Below are 22,338 nucleotides of genomic sequence, written 5' to 3'. Positions count from 1 at the left end.
TAATGGCAAGTTGTGGATTAGACAGAGCAGAGCTGTCTTACAGATTCTGCAATGGCAGGGTAATGCAGTAGCACCATGGCTGCGTCATCAGAGAAAAACTGCTCAGGAATAGGAAGGTGAGGGAGGGCACAGGCCTTCAGTGTCCATATCAGCAAATCCCACTCACTCCATTGGAAGTGATGAGAAGTTCAGAGCTTTGGGAATGCTCTGGTTGCTTGGGCACGCTGGCATTCCTGTGTTGTGCTGTGAACCAGCACAGGGAGAACATATGGACCACAAAAAGGCTCTGCAGTAAACACAGAACAACGAGAGCTCGTGGCAGGAAGCACAAGAAAAGCTAAAACCAGAACTGAGACACATGGGCTGAACAGCCAGCATCAGTAAAACATTTCAGCAAGGAAAACATTGCGTGTGCATTATGTAGGTTCTTCACATTTGCTTGGAGGTTGTTCTGCAGGACATTCTTCTCTTCCATGTGGAAACTGAGAGGGCTGTCCTGGGGGAAGGTCTGCAGAGCATGGGCCAGCCATCCTGCTGTGAATTCATTTAATTTCATTTAATTTGGGGTTCTTGCTTTCTTTCAGGTGATTGGTTCCTCATCACTGTAAAACCAAGAGACTGTTTCTTTGTGTGTTCTCTTTGAATAGCTTATTTCTTTCACAGCTTTTTGTTGAATGTATGAAATCACCACAATTTCTTTATTTTGCTTCCTCCAAGAAACCTCTTACTAATTTTTATATACTTTCTTTTTTAATGTTTATTCCAGGAGGACTTGTTGGTATTGAGGAAAACTGTGAAATCCTTCCTGGCTGTCTGCCAGCAGTGTCTATCAAATGTCAATACTCCAGTCAAAGAACAGGTAAAGGAAATGTCTGTCTCTTAGAAAAGTGTGTTAAATTAGTAGTAAAACTCAAGACAATATTGCATCAAACTTAAAATAATCTGTGCTCCTGTCTAAATAAATCTGAACAAACAGCCCAGAAGAGCAGCTGTATTAACAGAACTTCAAAGCACAGCTCATGACAAATTGACTTTTGATTAACAGTAAGGAAGAATTACCTGGATGCTCAGGCTCATTTCCAGCCCTCGTGACTTCAGGCATCCAACTCAGTCACCTCAGATTAAAAACTTTTCCTGCAGACACTGGATTAAAAGATGGAAATAGGCAATTTTGGAGGGTGACTGAGACCTCAAATGGGCTGAATCTTTTTGGATTTTTCCCCATTGAATCAAAGGGTTTGTTGAAATAATTAAGCCTGCCTCTGCAGGACTTAGCAGCTGGTTTGTTAGCTGAGGTTATATGAATATACACTGATTTATGTTAATGACATTTGTTTACAAATAGCATTTCTATCAGACCTCCCCAGATTTTGCAAAGAATATAACTAATAACTGGCCTGTGGTTTTTGCCTGTGGTATTTAAAAGATAATACTTCTTAAAAGACACTTTTATTTCTTTGAAAGATAGCTCTGCTTGGCATTTACTCTTTGTTCTTCAGGTTGCTAAATATAAGCATTAAATGCTCAGAGATGTCAGTAGTTTATGTATTTCTAAAAGACTTGTGTGTTATTGGCTTCCAGCAGATTTTACTTTAGTAATTATTTTTTAATATTCAGAGTAGTTACTCTTGGCATATTATATTAATATTATATAATGTGAAAATACCTTCTAGCTCCACACAAATACCTCCCTTCCAGCTTGAGCTGGACCCGACATCCTTCCTGCCTCAGTAAATGGCAAATGTTCCTTCCTGTTCCTGCAGTGGGTTTCTTCTTGAGGTGTATTAACATGGGTTTGTTCTCTTCTTAGCAGTGGCCACAATGGTTTTTTCATTGATAATTTAAACTTTCTTTAGAAGCTCCTGTCAGTTCCCAGTTGTGGGGAAGTTCTCAAGCCTCAGCCAGACAAACTCACATCCAAGCAGGCCCAGAGAGTGTCCTGGGTAGAGTAGGCTGGACTAGAGACTCCAGGGACCCATGCCAGCTGACTCTTCTGTGATTTGCTCTTGTTTTCTTCCTTAAAAAGTATATGTCTGTGAGTAGCAGGACTGCTACTTATTGCTTTTGTTTTACTGAATTTTTTGAGAATTATGTGCAAATTGTATTGTCTCCCTATCATACTTGATCCTTGCTCCAGAGATTCTTTGCAGACAACATTGATGTCCATATCAAATGAAGGAAAAATGTATGAAGTATTTAGAGAAACAAGACTGAAATATTTCAACTTTTCCATGAGTGTTTGAGGGAAATAAATATCCTGTGACTGAGCCCACTGCTGTCTTTATATTGGACAGAATTCAGCACCAGCAGTGCATTACTCATCTGCTCTTTTTTAGAGGTCTGCATTAGGATGAGCTTCAGTTCTATTGAGTATCAGGGGAGTTTCGAGCAGGTTAGATCATCACTGGAATGAATCACAGCCTTTTGCATCAAAGGGAGAAACATCCCAAATAGCAACATCTGTTCCTAATGCCTCAACAGAACATAGTTTACAATGATTTGCATCTGTTCTTGCCCGAGTGTGGCTCATTCAGATTTTATAACATACTCCCAGAAATAAGGGAGCCACCAGGAAGTTTGGCATTTACAGATTTTATTTTAGAAATTTGTAAAGTTTTCAGAACCTGAGGTTAAAAATAGAGAAACTATGAATAAAAAGGCTTTAGAAAGGTTCTGAATGTGATCAAAAGCAGACAGCTGGCTGTGAGACCCCAACAAAAGCCATTTGGGGGCAAAACAGAGTTATTGTCTTGCAGGAATGAGCCCTTGGAAGAAAGGAGGTAGTGACAGCTGCCTTCTTTTCCTGTCTCAGATAATGAGGGTATAACAGTAATGAGCATAAATCGTGGACAATTCTGCCCAGGTTGGTTTTTGTCTGGATTTGAAAGCTGTGCAGACAAACTTGGTTCTTTTTTTGCAAGAGCTTTTGATGAAATTCTGCAATAATTTCCTTGCTATGGCTGTTTGTCTGCATTTTTGGGGTCTGACAGTGACTCAGCGTGAATTTTCCCTCAGTGTTGTTCATGTTTTAACTTGTTTGCTTTTTTTTGACTGTTTATCAGAAGAGGTGTGCTCTCTTTACTACAAATTTTGCTGCAGGCCTTGGATCAGAGATAGATTTAGAATTCTTTTGCTAGAGAAGAAATGCAAGTATAATATGGGTCATCTGGGACAAGGAGAAGGTAATAACCACGGTTCCTGACCTAGGAACCAAAGGCACAGCATTCCAACGTAGAGGAAACCATTATGGAATACTTTTCACAGCACATAAACAACTATACCTGGGAACAGTTTAAGAAGCTGTTTAATAGTAGCAGGGGATATCTGGAAATTAGATCAATGGCACTTTGTTTTCCTTTCTTGACTTGTCACTGCATTTATTTTCTTTTGCCTTTCAGGCTTTCATGCTGCTCTGTGATCTCCTGATGATTTTTAGTCACCAGCTGATGACGGGAGGTCGAGAAGGGCTCCAGCCTTTGGTGTTCAATCCAGACTCAGGCCTCCAGTCAGAGCTTCTCAGTTTTGTTATGGATCATGTGTTTATTGACCAAGATGATGAAAATCAGAGCATGGGTATGTTTAGCTTTTTTTTTTTTTTTTTTTTTTTTTCATAACAGACACAGAAGAAAGGAGAAAATAGAATTTTCTGATCAGTTTCTTCATGTTTTCAGAAGAATTCCTACTTTATTTTTGGAAGGTCACTACTCTGAAGTTTCTTATATATGTTATGGAATATGCTTTTATTATATAATAACTATATTTAACATTTTATCTGTGTAGTTTATTTTTCATTCACAAAGTGAAGCCTTGCATAGGGACTTAATATTTATGGCATTGCCATTCAGTGTTAATGCTTCTTACTACTAGATTTTACTTTCTGTTGTTCAGAGCCATTGATTTCACATATGAAAATCCAAGGCATGCAGAAGTGTACTGGTGCTTCTGATTTTTCTTTTGTTAAATATTTATAGCTTAGTGACATTACTGGAGCCTCTGTGAAGGTCCTGTGTTGAGAAGTGAGAGCATTCAGCAAGTGTTCAGTGTGGCCTTTCACAGGGCCTAGGAAATAAATGACTCAATTCCATGTGGATTATATTCAGGATCTCCTCAGGATAACGGAGAGCAGCCTTGGTCAGTGGTGTGTCATGTTCCTAAACTTCCCTGGAAGTTTTCAAGTAGGCAGGACTCAAGACTTACCACCCTTCATTTTAGCTTCTTCTCCAACAATCCTTTTTTCTTAATGTTCTAGAATGGATTTTTTTCCTAAAATCTCCCCTTTGATAATGTTGTTTTAGAGCTTAACAGTTACTTACAAACATTCTGTTGTTGATGATGCTTTCAGAGGGAGATGAAGAAGATGAAGCCAACAAAATAGAAGCTTTACATAAGAGAAGAAACCTTCTGGCTGCCTTTAGCAAGCTGATCATTTATGACATTGTGGACATGCATGCAGCAGCAGATATCTTCAAACACTATATGAAGGTACAGGCTGTGCATCCTCCTGTCCTAACTGAGCCCAGTCTGCAGTGTTAGGGCTTCTCCTGCCATCCCTGCCAGGACTGTGGTTAGAGCCCAAAGACTCCCGAAAACTTTCTCAGCTTTATTTGATCCTGTGTGGTACTTGTCCCTTTCTAAATGACACGTGGCACCGAGCAGCAATGAGCTCTGACCTCTTTGTAGCACACATGCTTCATTTAGGGCAGCACCAAAAGCTGGTCCTGAGGTGCTGAGTATTTCCAGAGAAGCTCTACTCTACAGAGAGTTTCTTGCCCTACTCCTCAGATTCATCTGTAGAATCCCCAATAAATTACCTGTTCTGTGTCATGTTGCACTGTCAGTCTCCCAGGCATGCTGGTTGCCATGAGGTGGCAGGGCTCTTGTCAGAGGAGGTTGGCTTAAACAGGACAGCAGGAAAAAAAAAGCTCTGTATGGTTGTGCTGTAAGTGGGTCTGTGGTGGCTGAGTATCTTCTCAACTTTGGCTGCTTCCACAGAGCTTTTAGGCCCAGTGAAGGTCAGAAGGACCTCAGCTCCTGCTGCCCCTGTGCATGTGAGTTCACCTGCCAGAACAGGCACCTCAGGAGTCCTGCCACTGACCCCTCAGGTCCTGTCTCACCTGTCCCTGCAGAGGATTTGGTCATCACAGAGATGACAATCCAGGGGGAAGCAGGTCCTTTACTCTAGACACTGTTTGAGATGATGGTGTGAAATGTAAAGGGTCTAACTTGAAATTCTCCTGTTCATCAGACTCACACAGCACAATAAAATTCCCAGGACATACTGTAGCCATCAGTCAGGGTTAGTCTTGCTTAGGGATTCTTTGCCAGAGTGGGAGTTTGAAACTGAAGCTGTCACCATCCAGGTGAGTTTCCTACCTGCTGCTCTGGGTTGGGCTTCTCCTCTTCCCATGCTCCTCCTTCTCCTAAAACTGGGGGAGAGGGAGAGAAATTTAATTTTAATTACTACCAAAGAAGGCAAAAGCAATATTTTAGAAGGAATGAAAATAACTGACTGCAGAAACATCCACGAGGCTGAAAGAATACTGTCAGGGGAAAAAAACCCTAATCTCAGCTTGTGACAATAATACAGCTTTTCTACCCAGATGGGCAGCACCATAGGGTGTGGCTTTCAGCAACCATTCTGTTAACATAAAGAGAAGCAGCACTCCATGCTGACTCATTCCTTACTCCCCTTTTTGGCTGTAGTGAATTCCTTTCCCCTCAATGTACAAGGAGCACACACCTCTGTGCTGGTGTCTGTTCACACCTGCTTCTTAGGGGGGTGTTGGATCAGTGGTATGTTGTTGCTTGGAATTGGCAGCCCTGGGTCACCTTCATCAAGTGCTTCGTTTGGGGCAGGAAATGCTCTCTTGTTTGGCTTTCAACATGTTTGTTACAAAAGATAATAAATACATAAGTTCCGTACCTTATCACAGGGTTTGGTTTAAATTTTGATACTGAAACGTTCCCCCTCACACCAAAAATCTGGATTTGAGCAACTGCTTCCTTTTCAAATCAAGAATTACAAGTAATCTTTCTCTTGGGAAAACTGTAAGAAATTGTATAAGACATTTGATTTAAAGGTTTTTGGGTTTCTTTCACATTTTTTCTTAGTACTACAATGATTATGGAGATATCATTAAGGAAACCCTGAGCAAAACAAGACAAATTGATAAAATCCAGTGTGCAAAGACACTCATTCTCAGTTTGCAACAGGTAAGAGCATTGATTTTTTTGTTTTGTTTTGTTTTGTTTTTTTTTGTTAGAAATGCCTTATTGCAAAAAGCCCTGGCCAGGATTTCCTCTGATGCACTTTACAGGGAAGCAGAAATGCTGCACTTCCTTAGGACATTTTCTTCATTTCCCTGCTCCCCAGGTTCAGGCTCTCACTGCTCCTTTGTCTCAGTAATCTCTGTCTCCATAGGCTTGCACTGGCAAAGTTTGGGCAGATTAAAATGCAAAGGAAGAGGAGAGCCTTGGAGACAGTTTGGTCCAAGGTGATTCATGGCATTTGTTTATTGATCTGAAATCAACAGGAAGAATTAGGATGCCTTTTATTCTTAGCATTTGCTGAATAATGCATCTTCCTTATACTTTGTCTAAATACTGATGAATTTTTCAAATTTCAAGCTAATTAAGTCTTCCAATGCTGTTAGATATGTTTTTTCTCAGAAAAATTCACTTTACATCAATCGTAAATTACTGCCTGGTGATGAAATCTATCAAGCAACAGCACAAAGTGCACTAAATACCACTTAGGCCCTTGAAGTACCAGCTATAGCCATTGCTCAGAGAAATTACTTCTGCTAATTAGATGCTCTCAAATGAGCTGGACCTCCCAAAGTTCCTTCCTAAGGGATTTCCTGTAGCAATCTGGAAGCTGAGAGAGATCTGTACAAACCTGAGAAAAACAGATGTACTTCCAGAAGGATCAAGGAGTGTCAAAGCAGCCCATGTCCGTAGAACTTGTCAAGGAGGAAGCAGGTGCCACAGATCAGTCAGGCTGACAAAATTCCATGAAAAATGAGAAGAACTCTTTGCAATTGCCTCAGTGATAGGTAGCAGCCAGTGTGGATTTTTCAAGAAGGAATCCTGTCCAATTAAGCTGTGGTCATTAATTACATGGTAACAGACCTTTTGGAGATGAGAGAAACTGTGTCTGTAATGGAGCCTGATTTAATCTCCTCACTGACACTGTCTGCCAGGATAGCCTCAGCAACCAGTGAAAGAGATGAGGTGTAAATGGCAGTGCCAGGAGAGATGGAACTGGTTGGAAAAGCATCAGGCTCTTCAATACTGTGTTGGGAGGGCCTTGGAGGCAGCAGTGCTGGGCAAACGGGCCCTGAGGCTACAGTGGAGGAGCTGCAGTTTTGATCCCAAAATTCAAGGCACCACCTGATCTGATGGGTGATGGAGGTGCTTAAGAGAACAGCATGACAATGCAGAACTCTTGATGAGCTGGCATAATGATAGATGGAATTCAGGGAGGATGGGTGCAGAATTCCACCAAAACAACTCCATGCAAGTACAAGCTGGGGGACAGCTGGCAAACAGCAGAGGGACAGAAGAAATTCTGGCAGGTGACAGGGGCTCCATTATGTCTCAGTCATTGCACAGGCCATTCTCAGGTGGAGCAGGTTTAGAACCCAAGTCTTTCTCAGTGAAAGTGTTTCCCAGCTCACAGATGTCAACGTCCGAACTCTCTCTGCAGCTGTTCAATGAGCTTGTTCAGGAGCAAGGTCCCAACCTGGACAGGACATCTGCCCACGTCAGTGGCATTAAGGAGCTGGCCCGGCGGTTTGCCCTCACTTTTGGCTTGGATCAGATCAAGACAAGAGAGGCTGTGGCCACACTACACAAGTGAGTGGTGGTAAATAAATTAGATTTTTACACTACTTCAGATTAAAACTCTTGTTCGGCATTCCCTTTCTCAGGATACATAATCTCAACAGGCCATGGAATAATTATATTTTTTTTTTTCTACTTTAAGTGGAGGGGTCTACATGTATGTAGGTAGAAAGGAAACAAACTAGCTGCTACCTAATTTTTTTTTTTTTAAATTTATTGGCTTGGTTATGTTTGTTAATCTCAAGTGTGTTGTGTCTAACAACTGAGGATGGTTCTTTGTTCCACACCACTGTGGATTCTGGAGGAACTAAGGGCTATGAAAAGATACTCCAAAAATACTTTGGAAATTTTTTTAAGTGGACTGAAAATTCTTATGCAACTGCTGCATAGAAAAGCATGGAAAGGTTCTGCTAAATTTAAATTATGACTTTGCCATGCCATAAAGAAGTTTAAATGCTAAGATTTGGTGTCTCAGAGACTCAGTCCTTGAGACCAAAATCAACATGACTTGGTCAGGATGCACAAGACACTGTCCTCAGCCAGGCAGGAGTCAGGGGACACTCGTGCCTTGCTGAGTGAGGGAAGAGGCAGTGTTCTATTTAGTCACAGGTGACAAAGCAGAAACGAGTGTGTCCCTGCTCTGGGGACTCAGTTCTCTGCTCTGAATGCAGAGGTTGGCTCCTGTTCCATCTGACACATTCCATGGAGCTCCTGCCCTGGGCTGCACCTGCCCAGTTCCTACACTGGGCAAGCACCCTCTTACAGGGACTGGCCATGGGCTTCTCTGAGGGGGGGCCTCACAAATCCACAGGGAACTCTGCATTCCCCTTTGTCCAAAAGTTGCTGTTTGCTAGTAAGGGGGAATTACATTGTTGTGGCATCTGAGGATACAGACAGTTTCATTACAGCTCAGATTTGAGGCAACTTTTCTGGGTTTTGAGTTGGGTTTTTTTGTTTGCTTTTTTGGGGTTTGGGGGGTTTTTTGGATTGTTTTTGTTGCAAATGTTTGAACATGTTAATATTTCTGTACTGTAGAGATGGCATAGAGTTTGCCTTCAAATACCAGAATCAGAAAGGACAAGACTATCCACCTCCTAATCTTGCTTTCCTGGAAGTGCTTAGTGAATTTTCTTCCAAGCTCCTGAGACAGGACAAAAAGACTGTGTAAGTAATGCTCCGTTTTCTTCCCTGGGCTCTGTTAATCCCTGTAATGTGGGTTTCAGCTCTCTCTTTTGAGGTTTCTACAATCTTAACTGGGGCTGCAGAAAGTCACTGAGACGTTTCACATGCATACTTACTCATCCTTTTGTGTTTTAAAGTAATAAAAATAAATAGGAAAAGAAAAATCAGACCCACTAATGAGGTGAGTTTAAGATCTCCCCAAAACAATGGGGAGAATTGAAAATTAGAAGTCTTTTTTCAGGCTAGAAGAAAAGAAATTAAACCTTAATAGTGCTGGGAATTTACAGGCTGTCACCACTGCAGTAGGACCTTTTTCTGTTGTATATTTGCATAAATTGTAAGCCTGTATTTGTTGTTTCTTTTAATATATTGGAAGAGGACTCCAGTCAAACATCAGCCAAGCACTATGTGCCCAGTGTGGAACTAAATTCACTGAATAACTTTAGGACCATTTTACAAGTGCAGTTGCCTGATCTGCTGATTTAGGGTTATAGGTGTCTTTCCAGTCAATTCTGTGACCTCACTGAGTGTTAGTCAAAAGATCAACTGGAATGACCTCAACTGACTCTTTCTGTCAGATTTTGCCGTGATGGTTTGACAGATGTTTTTCTGTGAAGACATTTCTGTTAGGGTTAACAACTATGGACATTACAGCTTTATGTGTGCAGTAAGAAATGCAGCTTGGTTAACTTTGTATCATTTTTCATGTGTACACACTTGAACCAATTTCACTTTTTTATTGTATCAATAATTTCTCAATTCAGCAAACACTGGAGGACAAATAGTTAAAGGAGATAGGGAATGGGATGATCCAGTTAGGCTGTCTTGGCACTCCATTTGTGCATCTGCTCTTCATTGTTACATCCTGGAATCTTCTCAGTCTCTATCCTCTTCTTCAGGACAGCACTTACGTATAACAGGATTTTATGGCTTTTCTTCTCAGTTGAAGAGTCTCCTGCATGGTGGTCTAAGTGCCACTGGCCTGTTTTCTGTGAATTTAGTGAAGTTTAACCTTTCAGCAGAGTCATCCCTTCCACAAGTTTCTGGTGTCTGACATTTAAAGTTATGCCATGCTGTCCCTGACAGCTTCTGATAACCTGAGCCTCTGAGTGAAATTCAGTTCTTTGGGACAATTTGTTCCCTCACATTCTGTGTTGCCATTTAAATTCTTTCTCAAATGTTCCCCTGCCCACATACACAACCAGTGGCTGCTCCTGCAGGGGTATAAAGATTGCTGTGGTGGAATATCTATACCTGAGCTGTTGACCTCAGAATCCAATGATCCTGAAAAGAAATTGGTCCTTTAGGGCCTGATTTATCTGATCTGTTCCAGACTGCTGTGTTGGGATGAGTTCAGCCCTGCTCCAGACCCTACAGGCTGTGGTGACCATGGGAAGGGTCAGCACAACTTGCTGACATGTAAGGATTCTGTGGATGTGGCTCCACTCCTGCCTAGAGTGCTCCCCTGATAGGACAGGAGTGGGATGCTGCATTTGCCCTTTTCTGTAGCTCCTCCAGTCCATAGGGATCTCTCCCCTGCCACAGGGGCTGCCTGTGTGCAGGAAGGTCCATGACCACCATCTGCTGGAGAAGTCCCATGTTCAGGATCACTTCCCTCTCTCCCTGCCCAGAGGCCCTCCCCAAACTCAGCAATGGACTCCTGTTTGCAGCCAGAAGTGCTCTGGAGGTCTCACAGTCTCAGGAACACGTGGCTGCCCAGGTTCTCCAGCTTGGCTTCCCTTCCTCAACCCCCAAATCATCCACCCAAGAGCCTGCAGGTGTCAGGGCATTGCTCCAGAACACCCTTCCTGACAGGATCCAGCACACACTGCTGTTCCACAGGACTTCTGCTTCCTTCTGCTGGGCTGCTGGCTTTTTTCTCTGGGGCTAGAAAAGGGAGAAACTTCCAGTTTGGGAGTGAAGCAGCAATGCTGATATAATTTAGTTTTCCTAGCCTGTTAATCTGGCTATTCATTTTATGAGTAACCTTCAGAACTGGTGACAACCATTTATGGATTTATTAAAATCTATGGATTTCACATAAAACTGTTCATGTAAGGTGCCAGACTCATACAGCTGGAGAAAAAGAATTTGCACTAACACTGTGTTACAAACCCATCAAGGCAGATACAGGCAGGGAAATCCTGAGGAGCTAGTGTAGGACAGAATAGAGGAGATTGTCCTTGGAGGCGCTTATTTCTATTTATTTCTCTCAAAGATACAGTTGGCTTAGACTGGACACTGACTAGTGGGTGTCAGGTGACATAGAGCCTCAACATGGTGCTCTCACTTCTGGAAATTTAGATTTCGTAAGAACTGCTAGTGTGAAGCTCCCCCAAAAAGCTGAGCAGAAGATTTGGCATCAAGTTTGGCATCCAGGCAGTAAAGAACTCCCAAGTGGTGTCATTTTCCTCTTTCACAGTTTGGTCATAAATACAAACTGGAGGCAGAAGAACTTCTTACTTTCCAAGACTCTTTTAAAGCCATGAAGCACTCAAGTGGCATGGCTGGGTACCATAAAATAGAGAATACACTAAGAATTTCCCATTGCTGCCAGGTTTAGGAGTTAATATATGCATAAAAAAGGGAAGGAGGAAACATTAACAGTATTCCATAAAAGAGTAGACAGGAACCTGCTGTTTTTTGAGCAAAGTTACACCATTCACTGAATCAAAACCCTGATGTGATTGTCACCCTCACATGAGCAGTGTGGCTCCTGGGCCTGTTCTGGAGTTGGGCTGTGTAACAGCTCTGAGCTGCCATGAGTTAACAGAGGAAACCCCTGCTTTTCCATGTGGAATATGTGGAGTTGACTCCCACTGCTGGCAACCTGGCAAGGTGATATTAAAAGAAATTGTGACTGAGGGTGCAGGAAATGATGCTGAAGTACCTGAGTTCTCTTACCAAACTTCTGAATGTTTGGCTCTGCAGCCTGAAACTCATTAGAATGACGTTATGTAGATTTGCATGTTCATTTTAGAGGTTACTTCTAATTCCATAATTAAATAATCAATGGAGAAACAAAACAGTTCCTATGCCCTCCAGACCAGGAGGGAGTTGTTGGTTCTTCCTTTCAGGTAACACATGTGCACTGGACTTCTCGTGGCAGTGGACCAGGTTTTCAAATTTCTTATGGAAAAATAAATGCCTGCAAATGGGTCTGACTAACCCATTTCTCTTGTTCCAGGATGTCAAAGGACGTCCTGCATCCTTGCAGCACTGGCTCTGATGCAGCCTGGCTGCTGACACAGCGGCCATATCCGGGTGTCTGTGGGGAGATTGCTGCACCTCTGTATCCCCTGTCTTTCCTTTCCAGGCACACCTACTTGGAGAAGTTCCTGACAGAGCAGATGATGGAGAGGAGAGAGGACGTTTGGCTGCCGCTGATCTCGTACCGGAACTCGCTGGTGACAGGCGGCGAGGACGACAGAATGTCCGTGAACAGCGGCAGCAGCAGCAGCAAGGCCTCCTCCGTGAGGAACAAGAAAGGCCGACCCCCCCTCCACAAAAAGAGAGTGGAAGGTTAGTGAGGGCACAGGGCTTTGCATTCTGGACACTCAGGAGAGGGGGCTTTACCAGTTCACGCAGAAATACGTGATACATTCTGGATCTGGCAGAACCAAGGCATCTGTTCTGCTGGTTCTGTCAGGCCTTGGCATGTCTTTAGGGGAAATAGCACCACAAACTCCTGTTCTTGTTTGTCTTGACCAAGACTGGCAATCAGAACTGTTAAAAGCTGTTACTTCTGCTGGAAGAGGTGTTTGTGGAGTTACCTGCGCTTTCTCACTCCTGGACTGCTGATTTCTGCCAGTGGTTCCCTCTGGGGAGTTGTTAATTCTCAGGGATTTGGAGCAGAAATTCTGATAACAGATCTCTGTTGTTGCAGGGCCATTGAGAACATTAAAAAGATACCATTCTTGTTTAAAATAGTACTGATATCTAGTGTTGTCTGCATTTACTCTTTCTGGGACCTCAGATGTGTTCATCAGGAATCTGGCTGTGATAGCAAATTTCTTACAGGGCTGCATCAGTTCCTGGTCAATCTGTGTGCTGTAGTGAGGACTTCTGTGAATACTAATTTGCTGTTCCACTATACAGTAGATGTGAATGGGATCTTAAACTTCAAGGGTTTTTCCATAGTCAGTATCTATGACAGTAATCCCTCAGAAAGGACTCTAGTGCTCATTTGCCTGAATATACAGCCATTCCCAAAATACTCCTCAAAAGTTTGCCCATACAGCCAGGTCCATTCTCCACTGTAGCTCAGGGTGAGCAGTCCCTGCACCAAGTCCTTCTCACAGCCTCCAGTGTAGGTACATAAAATACTGGCTCCTTTCTTCAGGTACTGTTTTTCTTCTTCCAAGATGCCAAGATTTTCACATAATTCAGCTACTCAGGTTTTCTTCTTTCCTCTAGTTGCCATTTTCATTCTATTCTGCTGTATTTTACCGATTTTTTTTTTTCACCCTGGGAGGCGTAGGAGCATCTTTGCCTCCCAGTAAGGAAAATCTCAGGCTTAAGATGTAGTTTTTAGACTTTGCTTACCTCATACTCTTTTGTGTCACCCTCTTTCAGTGATCAGTAGAAGGGAGAATTGATTTCCAACATTTTCCATTTGAGGATCTCCTTTTGGTTTTTTGTTTCTTTAATTTCTGCTCTGAAGGATCTAACAGAAAGGTCACTGCAGAAATTACTGTGGCATCAATGAACCATATTCAGTCCCCTCTGGTTCCTTTCTCACCTAAATCCAGCACAGACTGGCTTGGAGAACATTCCCTGTTGCTTCTGAGAGGAAATGTGCTCTGTGACATTTCTTCACGATGCTGTAAGGAACCAATAGCTTTTTAAAAATAATCTGTAACATAAAAATTGTTCAAAGGTAAATTTGAGAATAAATAGGCAGCTTTTTAGACAACATTTATGCCTAAGGGGTAGTAAAAGGCAATGGAAGAATGAGCAGATCCATGGAGATCCCAATCTACTCTTCTCACCACACATTTCCTGTTAGTAAATCTGTGATCTTGTCATTTCTGTTGTCATCTGTCTTTTTCTCCAGCAACTGAATTTTTTTTCTACATTTTTTCTCTGGCTGCACGCTTCCTTGTCTAACCCATTCTCAGGTCCTCCCTCTTCCCTTGTCTCTGCTTTGCTCCCTTCCCAACATAAGCACAGGATCCCAGCTAGACCTTCAGTCATTTTTATCTCGTTTTTATTCCTGAGTGTCCCCTCCCTGCTGCACTCCAGTAGTTCTGGCAATTCTAAAGATCTGGAGTGACCAGATTTTGGGGTTTGTGCTCACCTTGTCTTAGTGTTTAACTTGATCTTGGTTGCTGTAGGTGCATGAGATTAACAATCCCCAGTTGTAAACTCGGGAATTGGGAATTACCTTGGTTGCTTATGTTCAAGATACTGCAGCACAGCCTCGACTGCTGGGTATGACTTTGTTTGCAATGGGGTTTGTTCCCTTTAAATTTTTATTATTGCTGGGAATAGAGGGTAGTAATACTTTAAAAAAACAGAATCTAAAATAAGAACTGAAAATCTTATAATTCCAAGTATTTATCCAGGTGATCCCTTAGTGCACACTTGTTTGAATGCTGCCCTGCATGTGGTCAGAAATCAGCAGTGATTTCAGTGTTCTCTCTCTAGATGAGAGCCTGGAAGGCTCCTGGCTGAACAGGAATGAGAACATCCATACTCCAGGGACACTGCAGACACCTCAGCTCACATCCACTGTCCTGAGAGAGAACACCAGACAAATAGGAGAGCAGATCCAGGAGCATGAGTCGGAGCAGGGATCTGAACAGGATTTTTTACACAAGTAAGTCTTGGAATTTCAGCATCAAGTACAGTCAGCCAGGCAAAGGAATTGTTTGTGGGTTATAGTGATACTGTTAGCCTGTGGCTCCAGAGATGCAGTGTTGATTTGCAAAGTCACCTGGAAATGCCTTGACTACAGCTCAGCAATACTTGGATTGTCTTCAGGTCCCAGAAAAAATATGTTGTAATGGAATAATAGTAGAAATTCCTTATGATAAAACTATCTCACAGCATAGCCATGCAGTTCTGGTCAAATCATCCTAGTGCTTGTGTCCCAGGCTGGGTGGAACTGTTTCTTTGTAGGACCTGTAGATATTCACTTTTCTTTCCCCCTGCCTGATATCAGAGTTAAGGCTCTCCAGACACCCTGTCTGATATTTTCTGAATTTCCAGCTGTTGAGCTAGTAATTCCTGATCTGAGGTAATTGTCCTAAATTATATATTCTTTTTGTCCCTTTGCTCCCATTTTATCATTTAGAGGGAAAACATAGGTTATTTCCTGTCAGTGGGTGTTGCCAGCAGGTGCTGCCAGGATGCAGCAGGTGAGCACAGGCTGGTTGGTGGCATCAGCACTGCAGCCTGGAAGCTATTTACACGTGGGTGAGGTACCGGCCCTTAAGCTGATCAGGGTATTTGTGCAAAAACCATTTGTTTTTCACGTTCTGTGACATTTTGTCAGTTACTAATTTGGATCCATTCTTGCTCATATTTTGCCTCATCTGACACAATAAAGTACTATTTAATAGTAACAAACTTTAGAGGTGCTCCTGCTCCAGGTGCCTGCCCCTAATGAAGGAGCAATGTCACTGTTTCCATACCTGCTTTTATTGCAACAGTTAATTGGGTTTTTTTGTGCACATACAGTGAGAGGAGACAGACTGTGGAAGGGAATCCAGAAGATGTGTACAATGATGGATGGGATTTAATTATCCTAATCTGAAGCATGGCCAGACACAGAACTTGGAGATAGAAACTGTTCCACAGTAGGCAGCTCAGAACTGTTACTGCTGTCAGTCCTAACTTATTCCCTGTGTGTCAGTCCCCAGATGCAGATCTCGTGGCTGGGCCAGCAGAAGCTAGAGGATCTCAATCGAAAGGACAGGACAGGAATGAACTACATGAAAGGCAGAAGTGGTGTAAGGCATGCAGTGTAAGTGCTCACAGGCTGCTGCCCTCAGCAGAACCATGTGCAGGACACACAGTGAATGTTACCTTTCCTGCTGGTTGCCACTCATTCCTGTGCCTTTCTGCTGAAGGCAGAGGGATAGTTTGTAGTGCTGAGATGGATCCGGCCCAGCACTGCCAGTCTCTGACTGTGGCCAGACACCAGGCCCAGTGACAAGGTGCAGTTCCCCATTCCTCAGAAGGGTTCCATGATTTATGTTCTGTGTAATTGTCTGTCAGCTCTGCCCACAAGCCTGTTCCTGTGTCTGTGCTCTCCAGCCTTTTTTGCCAAGGTGTGCCCCTGTGCAGTAATAGAGGGAACACACATGGGTGAACACTGGTGCACCACATGCTCTGTACTGATCCCACAGAGTCATTCAGCATGGGGGCTGGAATCCTTACAGCCTTTGGAACTGGGCTTGAAGGCACTGCTGGAGTCACAGGGCTTTACCAGTGATGCTGGCAAACGGTGTCACTCCTCCTTGTTAAAAGGGCAGGCAAAGATGAATTACTGCCCTGTTCTTGTTGGGGACAACTTCAATTACTGGTCATAGTGCTGTCAGTGGGACTTGCCCAGCGTTTGAGGAGGGGTGTGTATGTCTGATTTTCCTGTTTGGTATTCCAGAGAGCCTGCTGGCTTTACCCTCAGCATCAGGGTTTGAGTGAAGGCATTAAATGATAGGATTTGAGCATTCTTTTTAATGACGAAGATCAGGGCTGGGAAGTTTTTCTGCTTGGAAATGACTCTCTCTCTATTTAATCAGACGAGGTCTAATGGAAGATGACGCTGAGCCGATCTTTGAAGATGTAATGATGTCCTCACGAGGCCAGCTAGAGGACATGAATGAAGAATTTGAGGACACAATGGTCATTGATCTGGTCAGTAAATTTTATCAATGGCAAGTTTAAAACAGTTGAAAGCTAATTTGAAAGGAATTTTGGAAGTGTAAACAAAAATTTCCAAAATTTTGAGTCTGGCCTCTGGTTGTCTGAATGTTAGAGTGGAAATGATGTGAGCACTTCTCAGAGCTCCAGCTGCAGGCTCGAACCCAGTGGGTTTGTTCCACTGCCACACAAGCTTTGCTTAGTGCTCCTTCTTCCCAAGATTGATTCTTGGGCAGCTTCTGGCAGCGGCACCATCACACACCTCGGACTTGTCAGCCCACAGGGATCAGGTTATAAGTTACAGCCTGTGCTGACATGGCTCTTTATTGCAGCCACAACGTGTCAGACTGGCACAGCCTAGGGGTCCTTCTCTTTCCCTTCCCTGCTAGCTTGAGGACATAGGCTGGGCAGGGGATTCTTACTCAAGGTCTCAGTAGGTCACAGCCAGAGTCCTGCTGGCACAGCAGGAGGCAGCACGAGCACTGGTGTGTGGGTGGGAGCTCCTTAAACAGGAATTGCTCCCAAACAGGTCCCATCATCAAGGGCACTCTCAGTCCCTTCCAGCTGCTGGGAGAAGTTCCTTGCAGCGCTTTCAACCGTAACTGAGCGCCCCTCTGGAATGACTGCTCCCTTGTAAAATGGGATAAAGGAGCAGTTTGCTTTACACATCTCACTATTTTTATGCTTTTCTGTTTCTTCTTTCACATCCAAACAACAAGCCCTAGGTTATATTAGGATTGGGCTGTCTTGGGAAAGGCTGCTGCATTCTGAGGTTATTGCCAGCACTCATGTAATTACTAAGTAACATCCAAGGCAAGGAAAGGAAGAAATTGATCAAGCCAGTGAGGCTCACACTTACTCTTGTGCTCGTGGGGAAGGACACCACCAAGGGTTTAAGCCTCAGAAATATTTCAATATCTTCAATACCCTTTTTGTTGGTAAATCTATTTTTGACCATGTCAGAGCTCAAGTTTCTCTATGAACTTTCAAAGCATAAAGACAGTTAAGATGGAGTTTCTGTGCAGTCTCAGTCCTGATACAGAAACATCCTTAAGTCAGCAAGAACCTTGGGCAAGTCCTTAACTATGAACACAGAGTTCAAATTAGAAGCCACCAGCTTTTACGCTGTTCTTTCAGTAATAAAGAGTTGAGGGAGTGCTGTCCTGTGTCAGGGCCCACCTTTCCCCCCGAGGTTTTGTGGCGCTGGGGGGAAGGTGAGGGGCAGGCACAGGTGGCCCTGTGGGGGGCAGAGCTCCCTGTGCCCTGTGCTGTTCCAACTCCTGTGTGTTGCAGCCGCCGTCGCGGAACCGGCGCGAGCGCGCGGAGCTGCGGCCGGACTTCTTCGACTCGGCGGCGATCATCGAGGACGATTCAGTAAGGCCTGGTTCCTTCTGCTTGCTTTCAGCTCCGCCCTTGTCTCACCCCACATAACCCCTGTCTTTTCCCCCCTTTTTCAGGGATTTGGCATGCCCATGTTCTGAAGTCTGGCGAAGACCTTTTACAAACTTGGAACTCTATTGTTTAGAGCTAGAGGCCTATATACTGTGATAGCTTGTATGAAAACCACATTTTTGATGTGATACAGTTTGATTTTTAACCAAATGATTGAGGTCAACCCCTTGGTGTAGTGACGGAGAGAAGAGGAACTTCTTAATGACACACGGGAATGTTGGCCAATCCAGTCACCTCAGAAGGGCTGACCTAAAAAATCATTTGTATCCCTGTTCTTGACTGTCCTAATATGGATTTTTTTTTTTCTGGATGAGGAGGAAGTTTTAAATTGTTAAGACAGCTGTCAAAATAAACACTGTTCTACATATGTTTTCTGAAAACAACATTGAGTGAAAACAGAACTTTTTTAACTTTATTTTTCTGCTGTACAATTTAAAACAGTTTTAACATTTGCCTTTTTATGTTTTCAGAGCTAGCCATTTTTATTAAACCTATGCCTATCAGCCACTGACTAGCAAGGCTGCTGTAAGCAGGTCGTTCTGGCTACAGAAAAGTGTTTTGGAACACACTGGATTTGATTAACATTATGGTACGCTTATGTCCTCTCATAGGCATGGAGAAGAACACTCTCAGAGAAGAGGTTAGAATTCTAATGACGTGCATCTCTGCCAAAAAATTTCAGATTCTGATATGATAAACCCAGATTTTATACTCTTGAGAAGATTTATTTTTATTTATAATGGGACATAAAGTAAGAGATGTCCATGAAGCCACTTTTCCAACAGATGCTGTGTAACATTCATTTTATATAGCACATGGGGACACAAAACCAGTAAATTTTCTATTGGTACTTGCTCTGTGCATTTTTAGCAACTTATACCAGCAAATAAAGTATTCTCAGTAAAACACACAAATGGTTCTCAAGTAATCACTTTGCTGTTTTTACTACCTACTTCAAGCCTGCCAACACAAGGTACATAAACAGCAACTTTCCTATTAAAAAAAAATAGTTCAAGGGTGGGGGAAAGGATCACTTTAGCATACTAAAAGTAATTTTAACTGTACCATAAAACAGAGTCTACTTTCCATGCCGTAAATACCCTTTTCGCTATTTTTGTAAATTAATTTTGCCAGTTAGAAGTACTGTATGTGCTGCATAGAAATTTGTGCTTAGATGGTGAAGTTCTTAAGCTTACAATGGACTACAGCTACATTTTCAGTGTTAACTGTGCATATTGAGAGTAATTCTTTGGAAAAAAATATGATTTTTCAAAAAAGCTAAAAACATCCAAAAAAATCTAAAAAAACCCCAAAACATTCTCAGCTAATTCATTGTACTAAGATATTTTTCAATGTCTTCAATAATTTGGAATTTCATTATGCTTCAATTTTATGACTCGACATAGTAGCTGCTCCTTACCCAGCCTGGCCTGGCACCAGCAGCGCTGGCCCTCCACAGCTCCAGATCTCCAACAACTGGCCCCAAAATCTTCATCTTTCTGCACTCAGTAGCAGTTGGGATACAAAGCAGACTGACCCACTTGGAGCACAGCAGTTTCAGAGGTGCTTTAGTTTTAGCAACTGCAGAATAATCACGGAGCTTTTTTCTGTTTCAAGCTTACTGGACACCAGCCCAACCCCTCAGTGCCCAGCATGGGCAGGGAAAGAGCCCAAATTCACCCAGCCCAGCACCTCACCCAGCTGGGCTTGGCTCTCACAACACGTGCAGTTCTCAGACACGGTTGCCAAAAATGTTTGACCAGGTAATTCAGCCATTCCTTAGTGTGGGTTGGGGATGTATTGGTCCCAAAAAGTAGCTGGAACTTTATAAACCCCATTACCTCCCTCTGTGCACCCCCACGGCCTGGGGGCAGGAATGGCTGCAGGACCTGTCCCAGGATCACTCTGTGAGCATGGTGGCACAACAGATGCTGCCCAGTTTGAGTCAGAGTCTCAGACAAACCTTGTGCTTCACAGTCCTCTGTGTGGAAAACTGATTCCTAATTTAACATTGTAGAATACTGTATAACAAACATTTATTATCATGGTACCTGCAATGGGTCTCCAGTTCAGTTTGCAGTCAATAGGTTTTTGTATTATGAGTGTCTCCTTGATTGGTTTTGCTAGTAATTCTGTAAATTGTACATTTACAATATGAGGTTTTTTTTCCTTTTGTACAATTTAAAACTGATGCTTCACCTTTCATTTAATAAACTGTTCAAAATCATGAGTATGATGAGCACCCTCTTCACTATAGTTTTCTTTTAAGTGTTTGTTTGGACCATCACATTTTGTCATTCCATTAAGTAGTAGGAATTCAAGAAATTATTAAAGGCAAAACTGACAGGTAGCTTTCATGTAGCCCAGGCTTCACAACCCAATCTGTACCCCACTCACTTACCCACGCAACCTCAAGAGTGATGGAAACCCTCTCTGGGCTTCTTTCTCCCCTCCACCATGGTGTGGTTTGGTTGGGGGGCCGGGGTAGAGGGGTGGTGAATATGAAAGTCCTGTAAATCTGGGAAGGTCCCACACCAGATGCAAGAGATGCACTGCTAAAACTTACAATTTCTTGAAATGCCACAAGGTTTGAGAAGAATTTCTCTCTTTTGCCCTATATGTCTGAAGTGACCTGGATTCTGTGGAAAGAAACTGCCATGGGAAAGGCATGAAAGTTCTAACAACCAGCTGGGCTAAATGAAGTTTCACAGATTCATGAAACAAAATGTCCATGTTACTCCCATGTCTCAGGGAGCAAGGTGCTATTTTTGTCCAACCCATGAAAGATTTCATCTCTGTAGTGCTAAAGAAAACTGACTGCTTTATCACCTGGCCCATTTCCTAAGGAAAAATCACTGGAGTTACAAAAAGGAACAAGATGCAGCAGCTGGGGCACAGGGATGATTCAAAGTCTCAGCTACTCCCAAGACAGCCCGAAAGCTCAGTCTCCAAATGCTTGTAAGTTATGGCAACTCCTGCTGCACTGAGAAGCACAGTAAGTAATTTGCCTTGCTGCTAAGTTCAAGGGCTACACATTGTTTAAGGGATTTAACTTTGTACTTCTTGTTTTTTTTTTTTTAGGTGACTGGACTTCAAGGAAATTCTCAGAAGCCTGGTCAGAGCAGCTTTCGAGCCTGCTTCCAACATGTCCTGGTAGAGAACTGCCTGTTTGGAAATGGAGAGGATCTAAAAGCCCAATTCTTGTGCCGGCAAGGGATGGGAGAGAGGATGGAGTCTGTAGCAGTACTGAGGTTAGGAAACAACTAACAAATCTGTACTTTCCTCTTTATGACAAGTGGGTTTCTCATGGATTGTCTCCTTCTGACTCTGGGCAAGTTGAAGAAGCTGTGTATGTATCCCTTCACCTATCACAGCTTCTGCCTCTAAACTACCTTTACATTTGGAAAATCTTCTTGGGCATTATAAACCCTTACAGTTTTCTCACAGTTAGGAACTCCCACCATGACCCCCACGACAGTAGCATTTAAATTTACCTTTCCTTGTTGCTGCAGCGAGCTCTGTTCCCTGGGACAACACCAAGAGCTTTTTCATGCTGAAGCACAGACATGTGCCACAGCCAGGACAGCCAGTGTCTCTTCAACCTGAAGGTGCTGCCTCCTGTGCATCCAAAAACCTGGGGAGCTGGAACTCCTACCTGGAATGCTCCTTTTATCTTGTGCTTTTAGATGATGTTTAGCTGTTGTTTTCCCCTGCTCCCGCACCAGGTAGAGGCTCCAAGCTCCACAGCTCTACTCACTGCAGTTTGCTGGGAAGAGAAGCTGCCTGGGACACAGCCGTCCTGCCCCTCTCCTCCTTCAGGCTCATGCTGGGGAGTGAGCAGCAGCAGCAGCTGCAGTGCAGGTAGGGAGGCTCTGTCACACAACAGCAGCAGCAGTGAATGTGACAGTGGCTGTTCCTCACTGCCTTGGGGCTGGAGGGAAGTTGCAGTTTCTACTGAGCAGGTGAGCACAGGCCCAGGGCTGATCAGAG

The 22,338-nt window shown here is 43.3% G+C and overlaps 1 protein-coding gene across 5 annotated transcripts in view; it reads left to right on the top strand.

Moving 5' to 3' along the window:
• The window catches only part of STAG1 (STAG1 cohesin complex component), a 166,991-nt gene extending 146,413 nt beyond the window's left edge, over positions 1-20,578 (top strand). For all 5 annotated transcript variants that reach the window (XM_030280848.4, XM_072933188.1, XM_072933187.1 and 2 more), the window contains 12 exons: positions 767-859; positions 3,399-3,573; positions 4,343-4,482; positions 6,112-6,213; positions 7,709-7,857; positions 8,881-9,009; positions 12,344-12,549; positions 14,677-14,848; positions 15,887-15,997; positions 16,776-16,890; positions 18,190-18,270; positions 18,354-20,578. In XM_030280848.4, the coding sequence (XP_030136708.1) occupies positions 767-859; positions 3,399-3,573; positions 4,343-4,482; positions 6,112-6,213; positions 7,709-7,857; positions 8,881-9,009; positions 12,344-12,549; positions 14,677-14,848; positions 15,887-15,997; positions 16,776-16,890; positions 18,190-18,270; positions 18,354-18,377 (1,497 nt within the window). In that variant the 3' untranslated portion in view covers positions 18,378-20,578. The remainder of the gene's footprint in view (positions 1-766; positions 860-3,398; positions 3,574-4,342; positions 4,483-6,111; positions 6,214-7,708; positions 7,858-8,880; positions 9,010-12,343; positions 12,550-14,676; positions 14,849-15,886; positions 15,998-16,775; positions 16,891-18,189; positions 18,271-18,353) is intronic.
• Positions 20,579-22,338: the final 1,760 nt, after the last annotated feature.

The sequence above is a fragment of the Taeniopygia guttata genome, chromosome 9 (genome assembly GCF_048771995.1).
Source record: "Taeniopygia guttata chromosome 9, bTaeGut7.mat, whole genome shotgun sequence".
Classification (NCBI taxonomy): domain Eukaryota; kingdom Metazoa; phylum Chordata; class Aves; order Passeriformes; family Estrildidae; genus Taeniopygia; species Taeniopygia guttata.
This window is presented reverse-complemented; position numbering and strand designations above follow the sequence as displayed.